The 18,724-nt window shown below is 40.9% G+C and overlaps 1 protein-coding gene across 11 annotated transcripts in view; it reads left to right on the top strand.

Moving 5' to 3' along the window:
• ELAVL4 (ELAV like RNA binding protein 4) overlaps window positions 1-7,473 on the top strand; it is a 146,591-nt gene extending 139,118 nt beyond the window's left edge. For 4 of the 11 annotated variants that reach the window (XM_075998204.1, XM_075998232.1, XM_012776155.2 and 1 more), the window contains 2 exons: window positions 4-42; window positions 3,044-7,473. In XM_075998204.1, coding sequence (XP_075854319.1) covers window positions 4-42; window positions 3,044-3,413 — 409 coding nt within the window. In that variant the 3' untranslated portion in view covers window positions 3,414-7,473. The remainder of the gene's footprint in view (window positions 1-3; window positions 43-3,043) is intronic. The other 7 variants (XM_075998213.1, XM_012776165.3, XM_012776163.2 and 4 more) reach the window with 2 other exon arrangements.
• Window positions 7,474-18,724: the final 11,251 nt, after the last annotated feature.

Consider the following 18,724-nt stretch of genomic DNA (forward strand, 5'->3'; position numbering starts at 1 on the left):
CAGGCTGGACAATTTGCTTAATATGGCCTATGGCGTAAAGAGGTAATTAAAACTCCACAGATTGCCAGATGTCCGTGTTGGCACAGACTGGGGCTAGAATTTTTTTTTTTAATTCACTAACTTTACTTTAAAAAAAAATGAATCCTTCCTTTTTCTTCCACCAGCATGTCAAATTCTTAATTTTAATTTCAGACCTCAGTTGATTTTGTTTCTTTTAGGGCACACAAAATGTATTTGTGTGTTTCACTTTTTCTTTTATTTGCAGGTGGGCTTCTCCTATGGTTCAGGTGCCACAGCTACCAAGCCCTTGACAATCCAATCTTTTGAATGGCTCCCCCAAGGGGGAAGGCCTTGACTCTTTGCTGGCTGGTTTTGCAAACTTGCAAAGCAACTGTTTTGCATTAGCAATGCCAAGATTCAGTTAGGAGGGCAGGTTCCAGCAAATCGGAATTAGAACATTTTGCTAATCATAGTTGACAATCTTATGATTTTCAGTAGAAAAATTAGATTTTGGACTACCAGGTCTAGCCACAGCATAAATAAGTGCATGGATGGCAGTCTAACTCCTGCCCCCACCTCAGTGTGCATTTCAGAGCACATCCTGAGAATGAAGTGTATCTGTGTGCACCTCAACCAGGGGTTTCTTTTGTTACAGGTTTTAACAGTAATTATAAATCCTCCTTTGGTTATATATGTATGTGTGTTTTAAACTTGCTGTTACTTTTCATTGAAAGCCTTTTGTGGGGGCTTGGGGGCTGAAACAGAGTCAAGGCTTTTGGGGCTCTCTGAATGCAGTCACAAGAGTATTCCAGACCGAGTCTGAAATCTGAATCTTGGGAAGTTAGGTGTGTTATGTCACTGTGTCCATGAGATTCCCATATGTGCTTTTGATAAGCTCCACTGCACTGCTAGGGATGTAGCGTCTTCATCATCTTGCTCAGTAGAGCTGCACACTTTAATTCCCCTTCCTATAGTCAAGGGAAAGAGATGTGATCTTTAATAGTCCACATCACACTCCCTGTACCAGGCAGTTCTTTCACCACTTGGCCATGCATGGTAAGTACCCTGACTCTGGGAACTGGCACACAGTAGTGCAAGTAACTTGACTGCAGGCTTCACGATCAGACTGCCAGCCTTTGAATCTCAATCCCAGCATCAAACAAGGATAACTGTGAATTATCTCCACATGTCTAGCACACTGCTTGCCTGTTCCCAGGCATTTTACATCTTTTCTAGCTCTGTCCCATCCCTTTGCTCCTCTCTGACTTTAGTGAAGTAGCACCAAATGTTATGAAAAGAGTGATGCTTATAACCTAGTTGAGACCAGGGAAGGTACAGCTGTGGCATCCGTGCTGACACCTCCTCCCCTGCCCCACCCAGAGTAGACATCACTAATTGATAACAGCATTCTCTTTTCCTATTGAAACGAGATTTGGATCTAGAATCCTTCTTGCTAAAGTGCTCCAGGTAGCCGTTACCAACTAGAGTAGAGGCTCTACTTGCAACCTTTTTGCTGGCCTTGATTTTGGCCTTATAATAAATACTTAGCCATTCTCTACATATAAACTGAAAGGGTCAATTCACCTAGTTGGAGGAGAGAAGGTTGAAAAGACAGTCTTCAAAAATAACACAGATACCAATTAAACTTGGATTGTCCCTTCTAATATATGTGCCATGATGTTTTTTAGTTTTGTCTTATTTGTTTTTAAGCAAGAGGGAAGACTTAGTGAATAATGCAAAAAATAATGTCTACTGAGTTGTTATGTCTAGCATATCTTCAGCAGCTATTTGATTATCTAAATTCTAGTTAGATACAGAACTATTCCTTAATAGGATTTTCAACTCTCCAAGAATATTTGCTTATTTTTAAAAACAACCCCAACTCACACACTTTACCCCATGCTCTTCCCTAGTTTTTGTTTCTTCTCCTCTCATCTCCTCAAAATTAAACCCTGACCAAATGATAAGATGCTAGTCAGTGTATAGGGTCAAAAATCTCTCTATAAATTCAGTATGAAAGAAAATATTAACAAATATTATTTCTGCTGTAGGCATTAGTAACCTAATTGTTTCATCTGATACATCCATCACAAATCACATGTGGATTTATTTTTTCAGACAGTGAATAGAATCTGAAGGGTCATATTTTTATTTTCAGGATTACATGAAAACTGAGGTTTCTAAGCTTAATACAAAAGCAGTTATAATAGGGCAAATAACAGTTTGATGTTTTTCTAGTGTATAGTGGTTCAGGATATATAAATGCACAAACCACTTGAAGTCTTGCTCTAGTGATTCTTAGAAACGAATTCCAGATAATATAGCATCAAGGAGTGACATATTTATTATTATTGCTCAGGTTTTTTGGGAACCCTTTTGAATAAATGCTAAATGAGACATGAGCCACCCATCTGTTTAATAATAAGACATTCCTATTCATTCTCACTTATCTCCATCCTCAATAATACCAAGAGATCTTTGACAGCCTCAGGTCAAGGGGCTGCAAAGATGGTAGACTTTGAGCACTTCTAAGGCTATACCCTAATCTGCCTTAAAAAATAAAAATTCCCAGGCATTTATATCAACCAAAGTTATTTACTCATCCAATCAATAAATATTTATTGAGTGTTTTCTGTGTGTCACTATGTCTGTGAGATTGCCATATGTGCTCCACTGAATAAATGAATAGAGCCACAGAATGAGTGAAATAGAGCCCCTTGCCCCAAGAGTTCTCTATGTGTTGTGGTTATATGGGACGGGGTAGGGTGAGGGTGGGATACTCTGTGAGCATATACTATGATAGAATAATGGTAGAGCCTTGCTCTGGGAACCCTGGGAGTCCCTGGTGGTTTTTAAGAATTGGCCTTGGTCTTTCTCTCTGGATGTACATGCCTTAGCCAGTCTAGCCATTCCTGTAGAAGAAATGCCATAGACATTAGTTTTTACATTTTGGTTTTTAAACCCTGAAGACTCTCCAGCAAACACTCACTCAGCCCTCTGCCCCGTGTCTGTGTCTGTGCATCTGTGTGTTATCCATGGTCAGACTGATGTCTGGACCAGTCCCCCCTTCTGCTTGTCCCCCCAGGTTCTCCCCAATCACCATTGATGGAATGACAAGCCTTGTGGGAATGAACATCCCTGGTCACACAGGAACAGGCTGGTGCATCTTTGTCTACAATCTGTCCCCTGATTCCGACGAGAGTGTCCTCTGGCAGCTATTTGGCCCCTTTGGAGCAGTGAACAACGTCAAGGTCATCCGTGACTTCAATACCAACAAGTGCAAGGGATTCGGCTTTGTCACCATGACCAACTATGACGAGGCGGCCATGGCCATCGCCAGCCTCAACGGGTACCGCCTGGGAGACAGAGTGTTGCAAGTTTCCTTTAAAACCAACAAAGCCCACAAGTCCTGAATTTCCTATTCTTACTTATTAAAATATATATATAAATATATACGAACAAAACACGCGCGCGCACACACACACACATACACAAAAGAGAGAGAAACAAACTTTTCAAGGCTTATATTCAACCATGGACTTTATAAGCCAGTGTTGCCTAAGTATTAAAACATTGGATTATCCTGAGGTGTACCAGGAAAGGATTTTATAATGCTTAGAAAAAAAGAAAAAAAAAAAAAACAAAAAAATACCTTTGATGCATTGAATGTTCTTTCATAGCTGTCGTTGTTGAATATAATATACATAGATAGCAATGTGCAGGGATTTTTACCCAGCCAGCTAACTTTACTACCTTCCTTGAAGGTGGGTCTTTTTAAGATGACCATTCGCTCATTTGAAGAAGAAAAACAAAAAACAAAAAAAAATAATAAAAATAAAACAATTTTTACAAAGTAATGGAATTCAAAGAAAGGAAAAAAAGATTTTTCTTTTTTGTCAAAATGTTGATCCAATCAGATTGGTAAAAACCCCCACACAAATTAAAGAGGAATAATAAAAATTGCAAAAATGAAAAAAAAACTTTTGCAAATTTTTTTATTTTTCCTTTTTTCTTTTATATCATGTGAACTAAAACAGTCTTCTGTTAGGGGATGGGGCAAGGGGGATACCTGATGACATTAACAATTTAATAACATTAACATTGTTGCCAAAGAGGTGGTCTCTTTGCTGAAAATGGGTTTCAAGAAAAATCTATTTTTATAAAATATAAAGAATTTTTACAAGAGAATCTGGATTTGAGAAAAAAATATTTTGACTGGCTAATTTAGGGGAAATTGACAACTTTGTCGCGTTCATACTGCACTGGTAACTTTTTAGAGATCAAGATGTGTGTTTTAAACTGGATTCGTAGACTGTTTTTTGAAGGATGGGCTATAAACAGATGATCTTCATATCTTTTCATAGCATGTAATAATAATAATAAACAATTATTAATTACTAGGGGAAAGGAGTGTTCGTTCTACCCAGGGTACCACAGTTCCCCACAGTCAAAACCCAAAAGCAAGGAGATGAGTTGAAAGACAGTTTTTCTTTAAGTCATCAGTATGGGATGTCAGCAGAATAAAAATTAAAAAGATTAATTTTCCTTTTGATCTAAAACTTCCTTAGTTTGAGCAGTAGGTGCTACGAAATTATTTACATATCTTAGTATCATAGTTAAATGTAATGTGTTTAGGAGAGGAAAACAAAAGATACATTTGCTTTAAATTCATTAAGGAATTTTCAAATTCACTTTGTAGCCCATGCTGATAGAATTGGGCTGTGTCGGTACATTTGAAACACTGTTTATGTTGCTTGAAACACTTATTTATTTAATCGCCGATGTGATGATGCCTATGGCCGAGATCAAATATAGCTAGATTGGCTAGACTACTTATTTGTTTACTTAAACTGTGGGAAGAAGCATATTATTGTGTCATTCTGTTGTGTGTGTATGTGTATATACAATATAAATATATATATATAAAGTTATTTTTTCTTTGGGTTAATTTATTATAAGTTGTAACACTTGGCTAGTTTTGTTTGTATATGTCTTAAAATGTTTTCTTATGATATTTAAGTGACAGTTAAAGAGGTATCAAGGTAACTTGTGTAGAACTATTGTTTGATATATTGTCATGTTTGTTGTGAATATTTTTTCTTACTGCACAGTAGAAAAATAAAAACAACTGGGTCTTTATTTTAATGTAATTCAGATTGGGGAAAACAAAACAGAGCTAAGGGAACAAAATGACTGAGGGAGCACTCTCCCATGTCCAGTGCACTGATCATTTTAGTATGTTTGTGCTTTGTACGGTTATATATTTAAAACAAAAACAAAACAAAAAAAAATACAAGGGTTCATGCTCTTCCCTGGGTAATAGAAACAGTTGCTCGCTATGCATAATCTAGTTGATAGTTAAATTTGCTATTGCTTTTCTTGTCTTGTTATATAAAATCTTTTCAATACAAGTTTAGTCTTAATGGTAATAAAACGTTATGGTTATTTATAACTTGTGCTTATTTTGTGCATTTTTTCCCATGCTGAACCCACTAAGTGCATGTAGACAGGACTGTTGTTTTCACACTGAAGAGGCAAACTTTGTAGTAGTCGTCGTAGTGGTAGACAGATAATGAATACCAAGGCTGCATCATAGACTCCTCCTTTAAATTTTTTTTCTGTTTTTTTTCCTCTTTTTGGTTTTGGAAATAACACCAGATTTCAGTTCAGAGAACACTCGTTCAACATTCAGGGAAATCTTTTTACGTCACCTGCTATGAATGAACGCAGTTTGCTGGCAAAGTTTTGATGCATTTGCTAAGCATTAGTGGGAAAGGCATGCCAAAATCTCTTCTCTATAATGTGTTCAATCTTGGGGGGAAAAAAAAGGAAAAAAAATCTTAGGACCAGGCAGTTGTATACTTTAGTTATAATGAATGACTTCATGTTAATCTCACTAGTTTAGATGATTTCTGAGGGAAAGTATTGTAAATGTTTTTTTTCCATAATCTTGTTGTGTTTGAATTATTTGTATTTTATCTGTCCAGACAATAAATGAAAGTGTGTAGAATGGATTTGAGCTTCCCAAATTTTTAAATGTGTTCATTCAAACCTTTTTCTGTAGCATCTTCAGATTTCCCCAATATTTTTATCACTAAACCAGAAAAAAAGAAAAAAGTAGAGTAAAATTCTGTTTTGCAATTTATGTCAGTGTCTCAAAGTCACCTTGGGATTCAGAAGTCATTGCTCTGGTTCCATGCTACTAAAAGTGTGGTTCCCAGCTGGCAGTGTCAGCGTCAGCTGGGAGTTGGTTGGAAATGCAAAATCTCAGGCTGAATGCCAATCTCTCCCTAACCAGATCCCTGTGCATCACTGGTACTTTAAAGTTTGAGGAGCGCTGCCCTGGCTGATGAGCCAGAACACTTGGCATTACATTTGGTATTATAACACATTAGTGTCTGTTATGCATTTATAAAAATACTTGTGAGTTGTTCAGGAGACAGGAAGTCGCTATTTCCCAAGCTTCTGTGATGTAGCAGGCACGCTGTACGGTGTCCTCTACATTCCCTCACTTTATCCTCTCAGCAATCTGAGAGGAATAGATCGCATCTTTCTCATTTCACAGATGACAAGACTGAGGCTCAATGAGATTAGCAGCTTGACGCAGCCAGCGAGCTCCCAGCTGAGCTTTGAATCCGCCTCTAATTCTGCTGCATAGCACCTCAGCATTAAGATTGCGGGACTTTTTTGAGCTATATTAAGGAAGAAGACCATTGGTATTGAAAGTGACAACTAAACAAGAAAGTCATCTTTACATTTTAGCATTCATTTTTGTTTAGAAGTAGCAAATATTTGGCTTTTTACCTTTGGATAGAAACCCTAAACAAGGACTTTTTCATATAGTGTATTAAGAACATGATTTAAGCTCAACCAAGGGAGAAAAAAACCTTCCTATACTATCATGAAGTCACATTAAAATATGCCCTGAACTTTACAGATTAGCTTTTTAGTGATTTCCTGATATAATCACTCATTGATGATCTCCTGTCTTTCATTTTCACTTTCTCACTAATTGAAAATTCATACATACCCTATAAAACACCATAAACTGACACTTCAAGAAGAGATAGATGCCCCCACTGAGCCAGAGGAACGAATAGTTAGATTCTCTTCCATTTCTCATTAACCCCTTTATTATTATTATATTAAGTTACCACATTGATTGGGATAATTAAATTCAAGGCAAAGAATGGTATTTAATTAACCAAGCTAAATATTAAACCTGTAAGTCAGCCTGAACCGCACATCGTTGAATTTAAAGGTTCTCATTTTAGTTTTATCTTAAAGACAAGCCCCTGTGTTTCTTTTCTGGAGAAAAATGGGCATTCAAATGAATGGTTTCCCCTAGGGATATCACAGCTTCACAAACATGTTTGTAGAGTCTGAAAATGTTACTGCCAAACCTATGATAGTTACCAGTCATCACCACCCCTGCACCTTAAAGGCGTCATTTTAGTGTACTTTAAATGCATGGCTGCACTATTTTGGAATATTGGAAGCTGGTGGCATCTTACCAGTTCATATAGTTCATTCCCAGCCTCCAACAGCTCTATCCTGAAAGTTTCACAAATAGATGTAAGTCTTTAAATAGGTCTTGAAAATATCCATTGAAGGACATTCTACATATTCTCTCTTGGAAACACTTCTCAACATCAGCACAATTAGTCTACCCAAAATCTAATAAAAAATTCATCTCACTGTGAGTATAAGCCTGTTACCTTAAATCTCTAGGCAAACACACAGTTTCTGTAGGTGTTGGTGGAAAAGGTCTAACAAATCACAAGATGTAGAGATTATTAAATATTGTTGAGGTCATACATATGTTATATTTTGTTTGAATGAAAAATTGCATGCCATAGAAGGATGATAGCATTTATTTAGTGTTATTTCTGTCAATATGATAGGAAGGGAAAAGTGCAAAAAAAAAAAAATGTTCTTGTGTCTATAACTATCCCACATCATTGCCACCAGCACCAAAACTTTACTTCTCCTATTACTGAAGATCAAACACTGACCAAATGATGGTAACAGCCAGAAATTTTTATCAACTAGGTTTCTATTTAAATTTCTTTCATCAAGAACAATCACCATTTGTTCATTTGTAAATAAAACATTTAACCCCCAAAGAATACTATGTAAAAGTATATTTGAAACTCACAAAGTCTTGTGAGGCCCATAGTAAGTCAGTATTTAGGTGTAGATACCTTAACCTTGTCAAAATGCAACACATAATCACCTTTGCCATAGATAATTCAGGAATCTTCCAGTCCCTGAAAATATTTTGCCCTTCCTTCCCATAGGCACTATGCATTTGTTCCTTAAAGGACATACACATACAAATACACACAGGCAACTATTTGTACAATTGAGTAAAAAAAATTTTTTTTTATACTTTTCACCTGTGAATTTGAAAGTCATACCTGATAGGGTAGCATTAACAGTGAGAGTGTGTTTCCTAAATGGTAGAGTCATTATAATCTTAATTTGAGGCCATCCTGCCTGGATCCCTTCCACAGCCTTAACGAGAGCTCATGGAACACAGCTGTCTAATATCCCTACACCGTTCACTGCCTTTGTTCTACCTGAAGAAGAGAATAATAAAAGGAAATTACATTTTATTTCCATGAGCTAAAATCAAGTTTTAATATTGTCCAAAAATGACTCGTACCATTCCTTTATCTTATTAGCTTTTTTGGCATATTAGGTAATAAGATAATTTCTCATGGTACAGTATTTATGTAAGAATCATATTTCTCTCTGTGCAGATCACTTACAGAAGTGTCTGTTAACAGGAGAGAATGATGCATAATCGGCACTTAAGATTAAAATAGACCTGAGAACATAAAAGTGTTCCTTCAATTAAAGGAATAGCATTTCTCCAGTCTCCTCTTTTTTGTTTCTGCAGCAGAATGAAAACTGGCTTAAAATCACCCAACCCCAGGTTAATTACCAGAAGGCTTTTCGATGCAAGTTCAGCTTAATCTACTAGTGGTTCAAATGCAAAGTGGACTCATGTGACACTCCAGTATGCCACGTAATTATTTCAGTTTCCAGAAAAGTCTGTGAGGTTTAAGAAATTGTTTCTAAAAAGAGCACTAGCATTTATTGTCTTTTCTGTGTGCAGGCACTATACATGCTTACAGTCCTAGTAAGAAGTTATCACCCTTTTACCTTGAGCAAAAAGGGAACTCAGAGAGATTCGATATTTTGTGCAAGCCAGTAGGAGGGAAGCCAGAATTCAAACCCAGGCCTGTCTGACCTCCCCAAAACCCCTAGTTATACACCTGGCTCCAAGCCAATTCTGTCATAATTATAGCCAAAACAATTGCCAAGTGGCCCTCATTTCACGTAAAAGTGGGGATGAGTCCTGTGCTGTAAGGAATATGGAAATTACATTAATGCACTGTGCCTGGGGCTAACCCCCTCCCCACATCTTTAATGGAAAAGCAGAACCAATAACACTGGTTTACAAGCAAATTGACAAAGACTAAAAGTGATAGTTTTTAAGCACTGTTGCCCAGCAGTATTTAAAAATGAAATTAGTTTTTTGACAGGTCTATTTTAACCACCAAAAGTCATTGAGGTAAAAAGAAGTTGCAGATGGGACAGGCAGGTAAGAATGTTAACAAGCCAGTTTAGCTGCCCTCAGAGCTGGTCCCATGCCCCCCCCCCAAGAGATAAAAGCATTGTGTGAACCAATAGCACCTTGGTGAGCACTCTTTTCACTATCTGTATTGCCTTTGAATCCTCAGAATAATCCTGGGAGGCACATAACATAACCCTCATTTTACATCTGACAAAAACAGGCTCTGTGAAGTTAGATACCTTGCCCAAGATTGCACAGCATGTAACAGAATTGGAATTTACACAAATGTCATCTGGTTCCAATCCCATATCTTTCCACTAAACCACGTTGATGACTTTCATTGTGATACCACCATTTGTTGGAACACCCACCCAGGTATGAGGTATGGCAGGGTGGGGGTTGAGGGAACTAGCCTAAGCCTTGTCTACACTAGAATTCTTACTCTAAACACCTACCATATGCCAAGTACAAAGCTAGGGGCGTGTTGATGAATAAACATGTCCAGCCTTTTTTTTCTTGCACCTATTTTGAGCATGATACTATGCAGTGGGTTATGACAGAAAAACAGGAATGGAAATTTAGAGTTTTATTATAAAGACAAGACATATGGAACAATGATCTAGCCACATAGCTGTAGCATAGGTAGTTTCTGTGCTAAAGGGAGCATTTCAGGAAATAATGAAAATCTGTGAGTGGAAAGAGGATTCTGGGACCCACGAAGGAAGGAGAGTGTGCCCTGGTGGAAAGAAGACAAGTTCCAGTGAAAGAAAATTCCCGGTTTGGATCCCTGGGCAAACCATTTAATGTATCTGAGATTCCTGACCAGAGAACGAAGGATTAGAGATAGAATATGCTAAGTTCCTGGCACTCAGTGAGGAGTAGTGGGAATCGAACAGTAGCCAGAAAGAGTTCCCAGAAGAAGAGAGCTTGGGCCAGGCTCTTTGGCAGGGAGAAGAGGGCTTGATGGATGTCCTGGATATAAAAAACCAAGAAACCCTTAGTTAGGCCCCTTCGAGTGAGAGAGAGAAGAAATAGTAGGAATACATGTGGGAATAAGCTGTTGGGAATCTCAACTGGCCTTGTGAAACTTAAGCTGCTTTTGAAACATAGTAAGTCCAGCCACACACAAGCAGAGGCCCCTCTCAGCAACCAGCGACCCCACTGGTCTTGCCTCTGTGTCTGGGCATTACAGTGACTCAGCCATTCCGCCTCATTCGTCCTGAGAACTAGACAGCTGGGAGCATCACGGAAGAGTTACAGGGACTTCACACTGGGTGAAGAGATGGAGGCCAGTGCTAAGGAGTTAGGTAGGCAGCAGTGGGAGGGGAAAGCATAAGGATAAGAGGGAAAGGACTGGTCACACAGGCTGGGGCAGGGAACTTCTGTAGGAAATCAGGGCACCAGAAGGCTTGTGAGCAGGGAAATGTGGGCTGCTGATTCATAAGCAAATATGGGGAAGGGGCTAATAACCCCAAGCCCGACTCCTCTTGGATATAGGCACAAGAAAGGGTCAATCATTCTGTCTCACCCAAGATGGAAATGGATCCAATTAGACCACTCATATCGGCCAGTACCTCCCTGTTTGTCACACAGGCAGCCTTGCCACTGCCTGCTTAGTTAGCTAAGGAAAGCCCTTGGAAGTCAGTTCAACTTCTTCATTTGAATCCTTAGGAGAGGAAGGGCTTTGAGTTGCTCAATCTCCACCCTACCCCATGTGACCAGCTATCATCTCATTCTACAAACACTGGGGTTCCTCTCCTTAAAATACACTTTTCTTCATCTCCAAGCCCCATTTTGCTCACAGTCCACACGCACACATGCACAAACGCATGCACACACACGCACCACCCCTCTGGCTAATGCTGCTTGTTCAGCTCGGGATTACGGCCTCCTGGGATTCTTCCCTGGCCCTGCGCTGGATTAGGGAATTCTTGACAATCCCACATCCCTCTCTTTCCTGTATCACAGTGCTCCTCACATACAGTATTTGTACTTCTCTCAGAATGAGCTATACCATTGACTTCCCTGGTTCCCCAGCTTGTGGATGGCCTACCATGGGACTTCTCAGGCTCCAAAATTGTGTGAACCAATTCCCATCATAAATTCCCTCTCATATATCTATATCTAATCCATATTTATATCTATCTTTCTCCTATTGGTTCTGTTTCTCTGGAGAACCTTGGCTAATATACTCATCTATAAAATTGGAATGATTAATAATAGCACCCACCTTATTTAGTATTGAGGGCATCAAATGCATTAATATGTAAGTGCTTAAAGCACTAGCTGGCAGATATTAATAACTATACAAATGTTTCTATTATTATTGTTATCATCATTATTCTTCATCTGGCTAATTCTTATACACACCTCAAAATTGAGCGTAGTTATCCTCTCCTCTGGAGCTCCTTCCTTAACCTCTTGGGCAAAATTATGTACCATTCCTCTGTGTTCCCAAAGTCCTCTCTCACTCTGTAGAATAATGTGCTGTTTACCTCTACGCCTTCTCCTCTAAACTGTGAGCTCATCAAGGGTGAGGACTGTGCCCTATTCATCAGCGCAGGGCCATGCATGGAAAGAATGCCAGTGACAGCGGTCAGCTGTGGTAGACTGAATAAAGGCCACCCCCAAAGATGTCCACATCCTAATGCCTAGACATGTGAATATATCACCTGTCTAAGTCTGTTTGGGCTGCTATAACAAAATGATTTAGATTGGGTAATTTGTAAACAACAGAAATTTATTGCTCACAGTTTTAGAGGCTGAGTGTCCAAGATCAAGGCACTCACAGATTCAGTGTCTGGTGAGGGTTCACTGTCTGCACCTTCTCGCTGCATCCTCACATGGTGGGAGGGGCAAACAAGCTCCTTTGGGCCCGTTTTGTAAGGGCACTAATCCCATTCATTATGAATGTGAAACCCTCATGACCTAATCACCTCCTAAAAGCACCACCTCTTAATAACATCACATTAGAAATTAGGTTTAAATTTATGAATTTTGGGAGGACACAAACATTCAGACCACAGTATTACCTTAAGTGGTTAAAGGGACTTTACAAATGTGATTCAGTTAAGGATCTTGAGATGGAGAGATTAGCCTGGATTACCCAGGTGAGCCCAATGTAATCACAAGGATATTTACAAGAGTGAGGCAAGAGGGTAAGAGTCAGTAGGAGGAGGCGAGGATGGAAGCAAAACATTGAAGTGAGGTGAGGAAGGAATGAGCCAAGAAATGCAGGTGGCCTCTAGAAGCTGAAAAAGGCAAGGAAATGGATTTTCCCTGAAACCACCAGAAGGAAAACAGTCCAACAAACACCTATATTTTAGACTTCTGACTTCTAGAACTATAAGGGAATAAATCTGTATTGTTTTAAGCCACCAAATTTGTGGTATGTTGTTACAGCAGCAATAGAAAACTAATATACCAGCCAAGCATAAAGGAAGGATTAGAGAAAGAATAGTTGTAAGAAGATAATGTTCAGCCCAGGCCCTCCCTGACCCCCTGGCATCAGTGAGAAAAGGGGAGGCATTGACAGTAACCCCTGTTCCTACCCTCTTAGCACACCCTCATCACACTGGGCCCTCCGGGAACAGGATGCCACTACCATATTAGATCATCCCTGGGATCCCATGACTTGGTGGGTGGAGAAAGGAGATAAAAACAAGTGGGTCCAAAGATGTCAGTGGACTGTAATTCTGGGCTCCAGAGTAGAGAGTTTGGAGTGTCAGTTAGGGTTATTGGAAAGAACAGTGGCCCTGGAGACCCAAGTTCAAGTCCCCAGTTCCTTGGTTCAATTTCCCGTGTGATTTTGAACAAATTATATTCTCCATATCTGCTGATTCTCTTGTGCTCCACATCTCAGTTGATAGTGGGAAAGCCTGGAGTGTTCATAAACTCCCTCCCCAACCATCCAACCAACCACCTCCCCAGCCATCCAACCAATCACCAAATCCTATCAATTTTACTTCCTGAAAATTTCTCAAATTCATCTCCTCCTCCCCTCCTCACTTCCACTGTCCTAACTTAAATCTTATCTCATTCAGAGACTATTAACTGAATACCTGCTATGTATATGGATTCTGGCACTAATCTCATAAGGAGACCTCCTCTTCTCACCATTCGCACTTTCACTCATCACCTCGGTCAGAATGATCTATCCACAACTCTAATCTAACCAAATCACTCCCCTGCCTAAATCCCATCAGTGGATTCCCATCACCCAGGTGACACTGTCCAGATTCCTGAGCATGACTTGCAAGGCTCTGCATCATCTAGGCTCCAACTGCTTGACCAGCCTTCCCCCCTCCCTCTTCCTCTTCTTGCCTCACAGTTTGTGGTCCAGCTACGCAAAATTACTAACTCTTCCCTCAGTACAACACAGTGTTTGTCACAGGCCTACTCATATTAATTCTCTACGTCATTACTAACAGAACCTTGATTTTATTAGTGCAATAAAATGTCTAGCTTCTTTCTTTTAGTTTTCCAAGTAGTAACTGCGTCATACGGGCTCTGACCAGCGAGATGTCAGAAGTCTCTGGTGAGCCTTCTAGGAAGCTCTTTAAAAGGGAACAAACTCAACTGACATAATCTTTTCCCTTTGTCATTGTCTTCTTTTCCCTCTCCCTTGTTCCTATCTGGAATGCTGATGTGATGTCTAGAGCTGCAGGTGCCATGTTGCAACCATGAAGGCAACAGCCAAAAACTATGGATGAGAGATTAGAAACACATGAGGAGCCTATGTCCTCAATGGTGTCTCTAAACTGCTACAGCAGCCCTGGGTTGTCTCCTCTGGACTTAATATTTGAGATAAATACACTCCTTACTGCAGAGCTTCTCAACCAATGAACACATTCTTATTAATGTGCTCACTTTATTTCCTCGACCCTCTAAGCAACTGGGTGGGACCCTGGGCTGTTATAGCTCCCAAGTCATTCATCTCTGGCCCCAAATAGCCTGTCCCTCTACCTTTCAGGCCACACAAATATTTTCATATGTGTACCACTGTGTGTGAAGTGTTACACAACTTTGTCTCTCTGGTTTGAGTCTATTTATTGCTCTGTCCCACTTGGCCATTGCCTATGCCCTCAATTTTCTTCTCTAAATATCCCCACTGATAGAGCTTGATCACCACCTGCCTCCAGGTTGTCATTGCCTTATTGCTGCCTGCATCAGTCTGCCATGCATCTAAGACTTCTCTTGGGCCACCCATCCAGTGGCACTGACCTATCTTTGATTCCCAATGCTCCTTGGTACCTCAATTCCTGCCAGCACACTGACTGGCATATCCCAGCATCTTTGCTCACCCCCATCTCTAGGGCTCATCTCTCTCTTTCTCTCATTCTCTTTCTCTTTCAGTTATCATTAAGAAAACATCCTCCCTATCTTTTATTCCACTTTGATGGAGAAGGTACAGTCCTCTTGGATCTCTAATGACTTAGTAAAATATTCTTTTGGATTTACCAGCAGGGCCAAGGCTAAGAAGAGGTTTACACTATGCCTACAACTGGTGCTCTTTAGCTTTGGACCCATTTGCTACTCTGGTCCCCTATGCTGGACTCCCCCCTTCTCACTTACAGTGATGTTTTCTCTCAGAGGCCCCATTATCCTTATTGTAATCTGGCTTCCAATGTCTCCTATTCCCATGACCTCAATGCTCATCAGATATACTTATATATGCCTGAACCTCCAATATGAAAAACCCAAGTTCTTACTCATGGGGTCTATGAACCCAGGGGTGTCACCAGACACGAGAGGGCATGGAATGTATGTAGAGTCCTGAGCTTCCTGCTGCAGAATGAATGATTAAATTCTCTATGCCTCAGTTTCCCCATATGTAAATGCAAGCGCAGGACTACCTCAACTCAGCTCCATCAGTCTGACACTGGGAGGAACCCTTGGGGCAGGCTTGAAGCCCAGAGTACATTAGAACCAGTACAGGAGCCGGGGGAGGAGGAGAAATGAGGGGGAGAGGAAGTTTTCAATCAGGTGCTAAGCTTTCACTGCCAAAAAATTTCCCACAAACAAACCCACCCCAGCAAAGGAAGCTACTGTTGGCTGGCATGCTGCAGAAAAGAAGGCGGGCACGAGGCCTCATTAATCCGGCGGCTGTGGGATCAGTTGCAGATACCCCCAGCCCACCCACATTTTGCCATCTGCTGCTGCTGCCGCTGAGCCAAAGGCATGCGCCTGTGGTGGGAGCCCAGCCGCAAGGCAGAAGAAGGGCCTGGACCCCAGACTGAGGGGTAGCCTCAGTGGCAGGGGCCTCACCCCAGCTGTGTCTCCAACCCCACCCCTTCCCTCCGTGCAAGGCCATGACACCCCACAAAGCTCTGCTTTGGAAGCCACCAAGGGAGAAGCCCCAGAGACTTGAACAAATATTAGGTAAATAAATGACTAGACTGCATTGGTTGAGAGCCCACTCAATGCCAGAAACATACCTTATCTCCCATAAATACTCCTCCAAACCACACTAAGATTTCAAAACCACATCTGTCATAATTTTGGTGATTTCAATACCCACATAGATGATCCTTCCAACACCGGCATCCTCAACCTCCCTCCTCCTTCCACCTCAGTTCTCCCTCCCTGCTCATCCCTTAGGCCTTAATACTCTAATTTCAACTTCAAGCATCCCCTTGTCAGTGCCCACTTCCTGTCTCACTCCCTTTAATGCCCTGACTCAAAATAACCCTCAACCCCTCTTGGACCTTCAACCCACCTTTACTGCCCCCTTCCCGTGTCCTTGCTTCCCTTCCCACCCAGTTTAAATTCCATATGAAACATATAATCCCTCTCTTGCATACACTCTCACTTTCCTCGACCCTCCCTCACTTCATTGTATTCTTTGGTTTCAACCAAAGCTCTCCGCCTACTCCGCGCCTGCACCCGCACAGCTGAACATGCACTTCAAGAGAAAAACACATATTCATGCTGACCAGGATCCCTTTCGAGTAGTGACCACCAGCCTCGCATGGGCTCTAAAACTGCCAGAAGCTCACACTGTACTTCTCTAATCCATTCCCTTTCCTTCTCTCCTAGATGATATTTTCCTACTTTCTCCTCTTTCTTCAAATGTCTAATACCTCCTCCCTTATCTTCATTCTCAACTGAAGACCCTGCTTCCTATCTCACTGAGAAAATCAAAGCAACCAGAAACGAACTCCTACAAGCCCCTTCCTCCAACTTCTCTCCTACTACTATGGATAAACTGTCCATTGCCAATGCTTCCACCCGTGTATTAGCTCCCACCCTCTCACCTCCTCCAGAACATTGATTTAGCAGTTCACCTCTCTTGTCCTGCATCATCAGATTTTCCCTCTCTACTGGGTCATTCCCATAAGCGTACAAACATACTGTTACTTCTCCCATCTTAAAAAAAATCCCTCTCTACCCTATTCTTATTACTACTCCATATCCTACCTTCCCTCAACAAGAAAACTTCTTAGAAGTATAGTGATATTCACTGTCCAATTTCTCTTTTCCCATTCTCCCTTGAACTCACTCTAGTGAAGTTCGCTCCTCCACAACTCTTCCCAAACAGCTTTTGTCAAAGTCACCAGTGATCTCCCCATTGCTAAATCCAAAGAGCAAATCTCAGTACTCAATCTGGCAGCAGCATTGGACTTGGCCAATCACCTTCTCCTTGAAATGCCTTCTTTACTTGCCTTGCAGGACTTCCCACTTAGCTTATTTTTTTTCTACCCTTCTGGTCATTCCACAGTTATCTCTTTCTCTCTCTCTCTCTCTCTCTCTTTTGAGACAGAGTCTCACTCTGTTGCCCAGGCTAGAGTGCCATGGCATCAGCCTAGCTCACAGCAACCTCAAACTCCTGGGCTCAAGCAATCCTCCTGCCTCAGCCTCCTGAGTTGCTGGGACTATAGGCGCTCACTACCACGCCCAGCTGATTATTCTATGTTTACTAGAGATGTCTCACTGTTGCTCAGTCTGGTCTCAAACTCCTGATCTCAAGCAACCCCCCCCCCACTTTGGCCTCTCCGAGTGCTAGGATTATAGGCATGAGCCACCATGCCTGGCCTATTTCTTCTCTTTGGCCTCTAAATGTTGGAGGCAGATTTATTGGGCCTCTTCTTTAACTATATTCACTCCCCCAGGTCACTCATCCAGTGTCATGGCTTACAATATAATTAATACTTAGAGGACTCCCAAATATGTTTCCACCCATGCTTAGAGGACTCCCAAATATATTTCCACCCCAGACCTCTCGCCTGAACTCTGAAACATATATTCTCTTGCCTAGTAGACATTTCCACCTGACTGTCTAAAGGGCATCTCACACTGAACATGACAAAAAAACAAACAAACCAATTATTTTTTTCCCTCCCATCCACCCAACCTGCTGTCTTCTCAGTCTCAGGAAATGGCAGCACTCTCCCAGCCACTGAAGCCAAAACACTTGCTGTTACATTTAACCCAGTTTTTTTTTCTATTCCCTAAAAATTCTCCCCATTGTGCAGAGATGTGTATCACATCTAAACATCACCTCCTAAAAGAGTGCCTGGCCCTTAGTAGGTGATAATAAATATTTGCTGAATAAAGAAATAACTAAATTAATTTAATTTAATGACTTGGGGACCAAGTCCTTCATATCTGTTTATTTAATAAATAAAATAATTATTACAGATTGTGATAAGGTCTTGGAAGAAAGGTTCTATAGAAGAAAATAACAGAGGGGCTTTACTTAGGATAGAGGTCTTTTTCCTGAGAAAATGACTTTGAAATGAGACCTGAATGAGCCATTGTGGAAAGAGCCAGAACATCGATGCAAAGGCCCAGAGGTAGGTAGGAGCTTAATGGATTCTAGGAAACAGCAGATGGCCAGAGTGGCAAAGGAGCTGTGAGGGAAGGGAGAGAGGTTCGGATAGACATTGGAGAGCTGGGCAGAAGCCAGATCATGCAGGCTTTTGCAGATCCTGATAAAGAGTGTGGATCTTATTCTAAGGTCACTGACTTCATTTGTCTTGCAAATTTTCTAAATAAAGAATGTGGAATAATGTTAAGACCTAAAGGTCTGGATCCCTGTTCTGCCAAGCTTCAGCCATGTGACCTTCAGCAAGTATCTCTCCCTCTCTGAACTCCACATCTGTAATCAAAGGATAAGCATCTTTTACCTGCTTATTT

Source organism: Microcebus murinus, chromosome 2 (genome assembly GCF_040939455.1).
Source record: "Microcebus murinus isolate Inina chromosome 2, M.murinus_Inina_mat1.0, whole genome shotgun sequence".
Classification (NCBI taxonomy): domain Eukaryota; kingdom Metazoa; phylum Chordata; class Mammalia; order Primates; family Cheirogaleidae; genus Microcebus; species Microcebus murinus.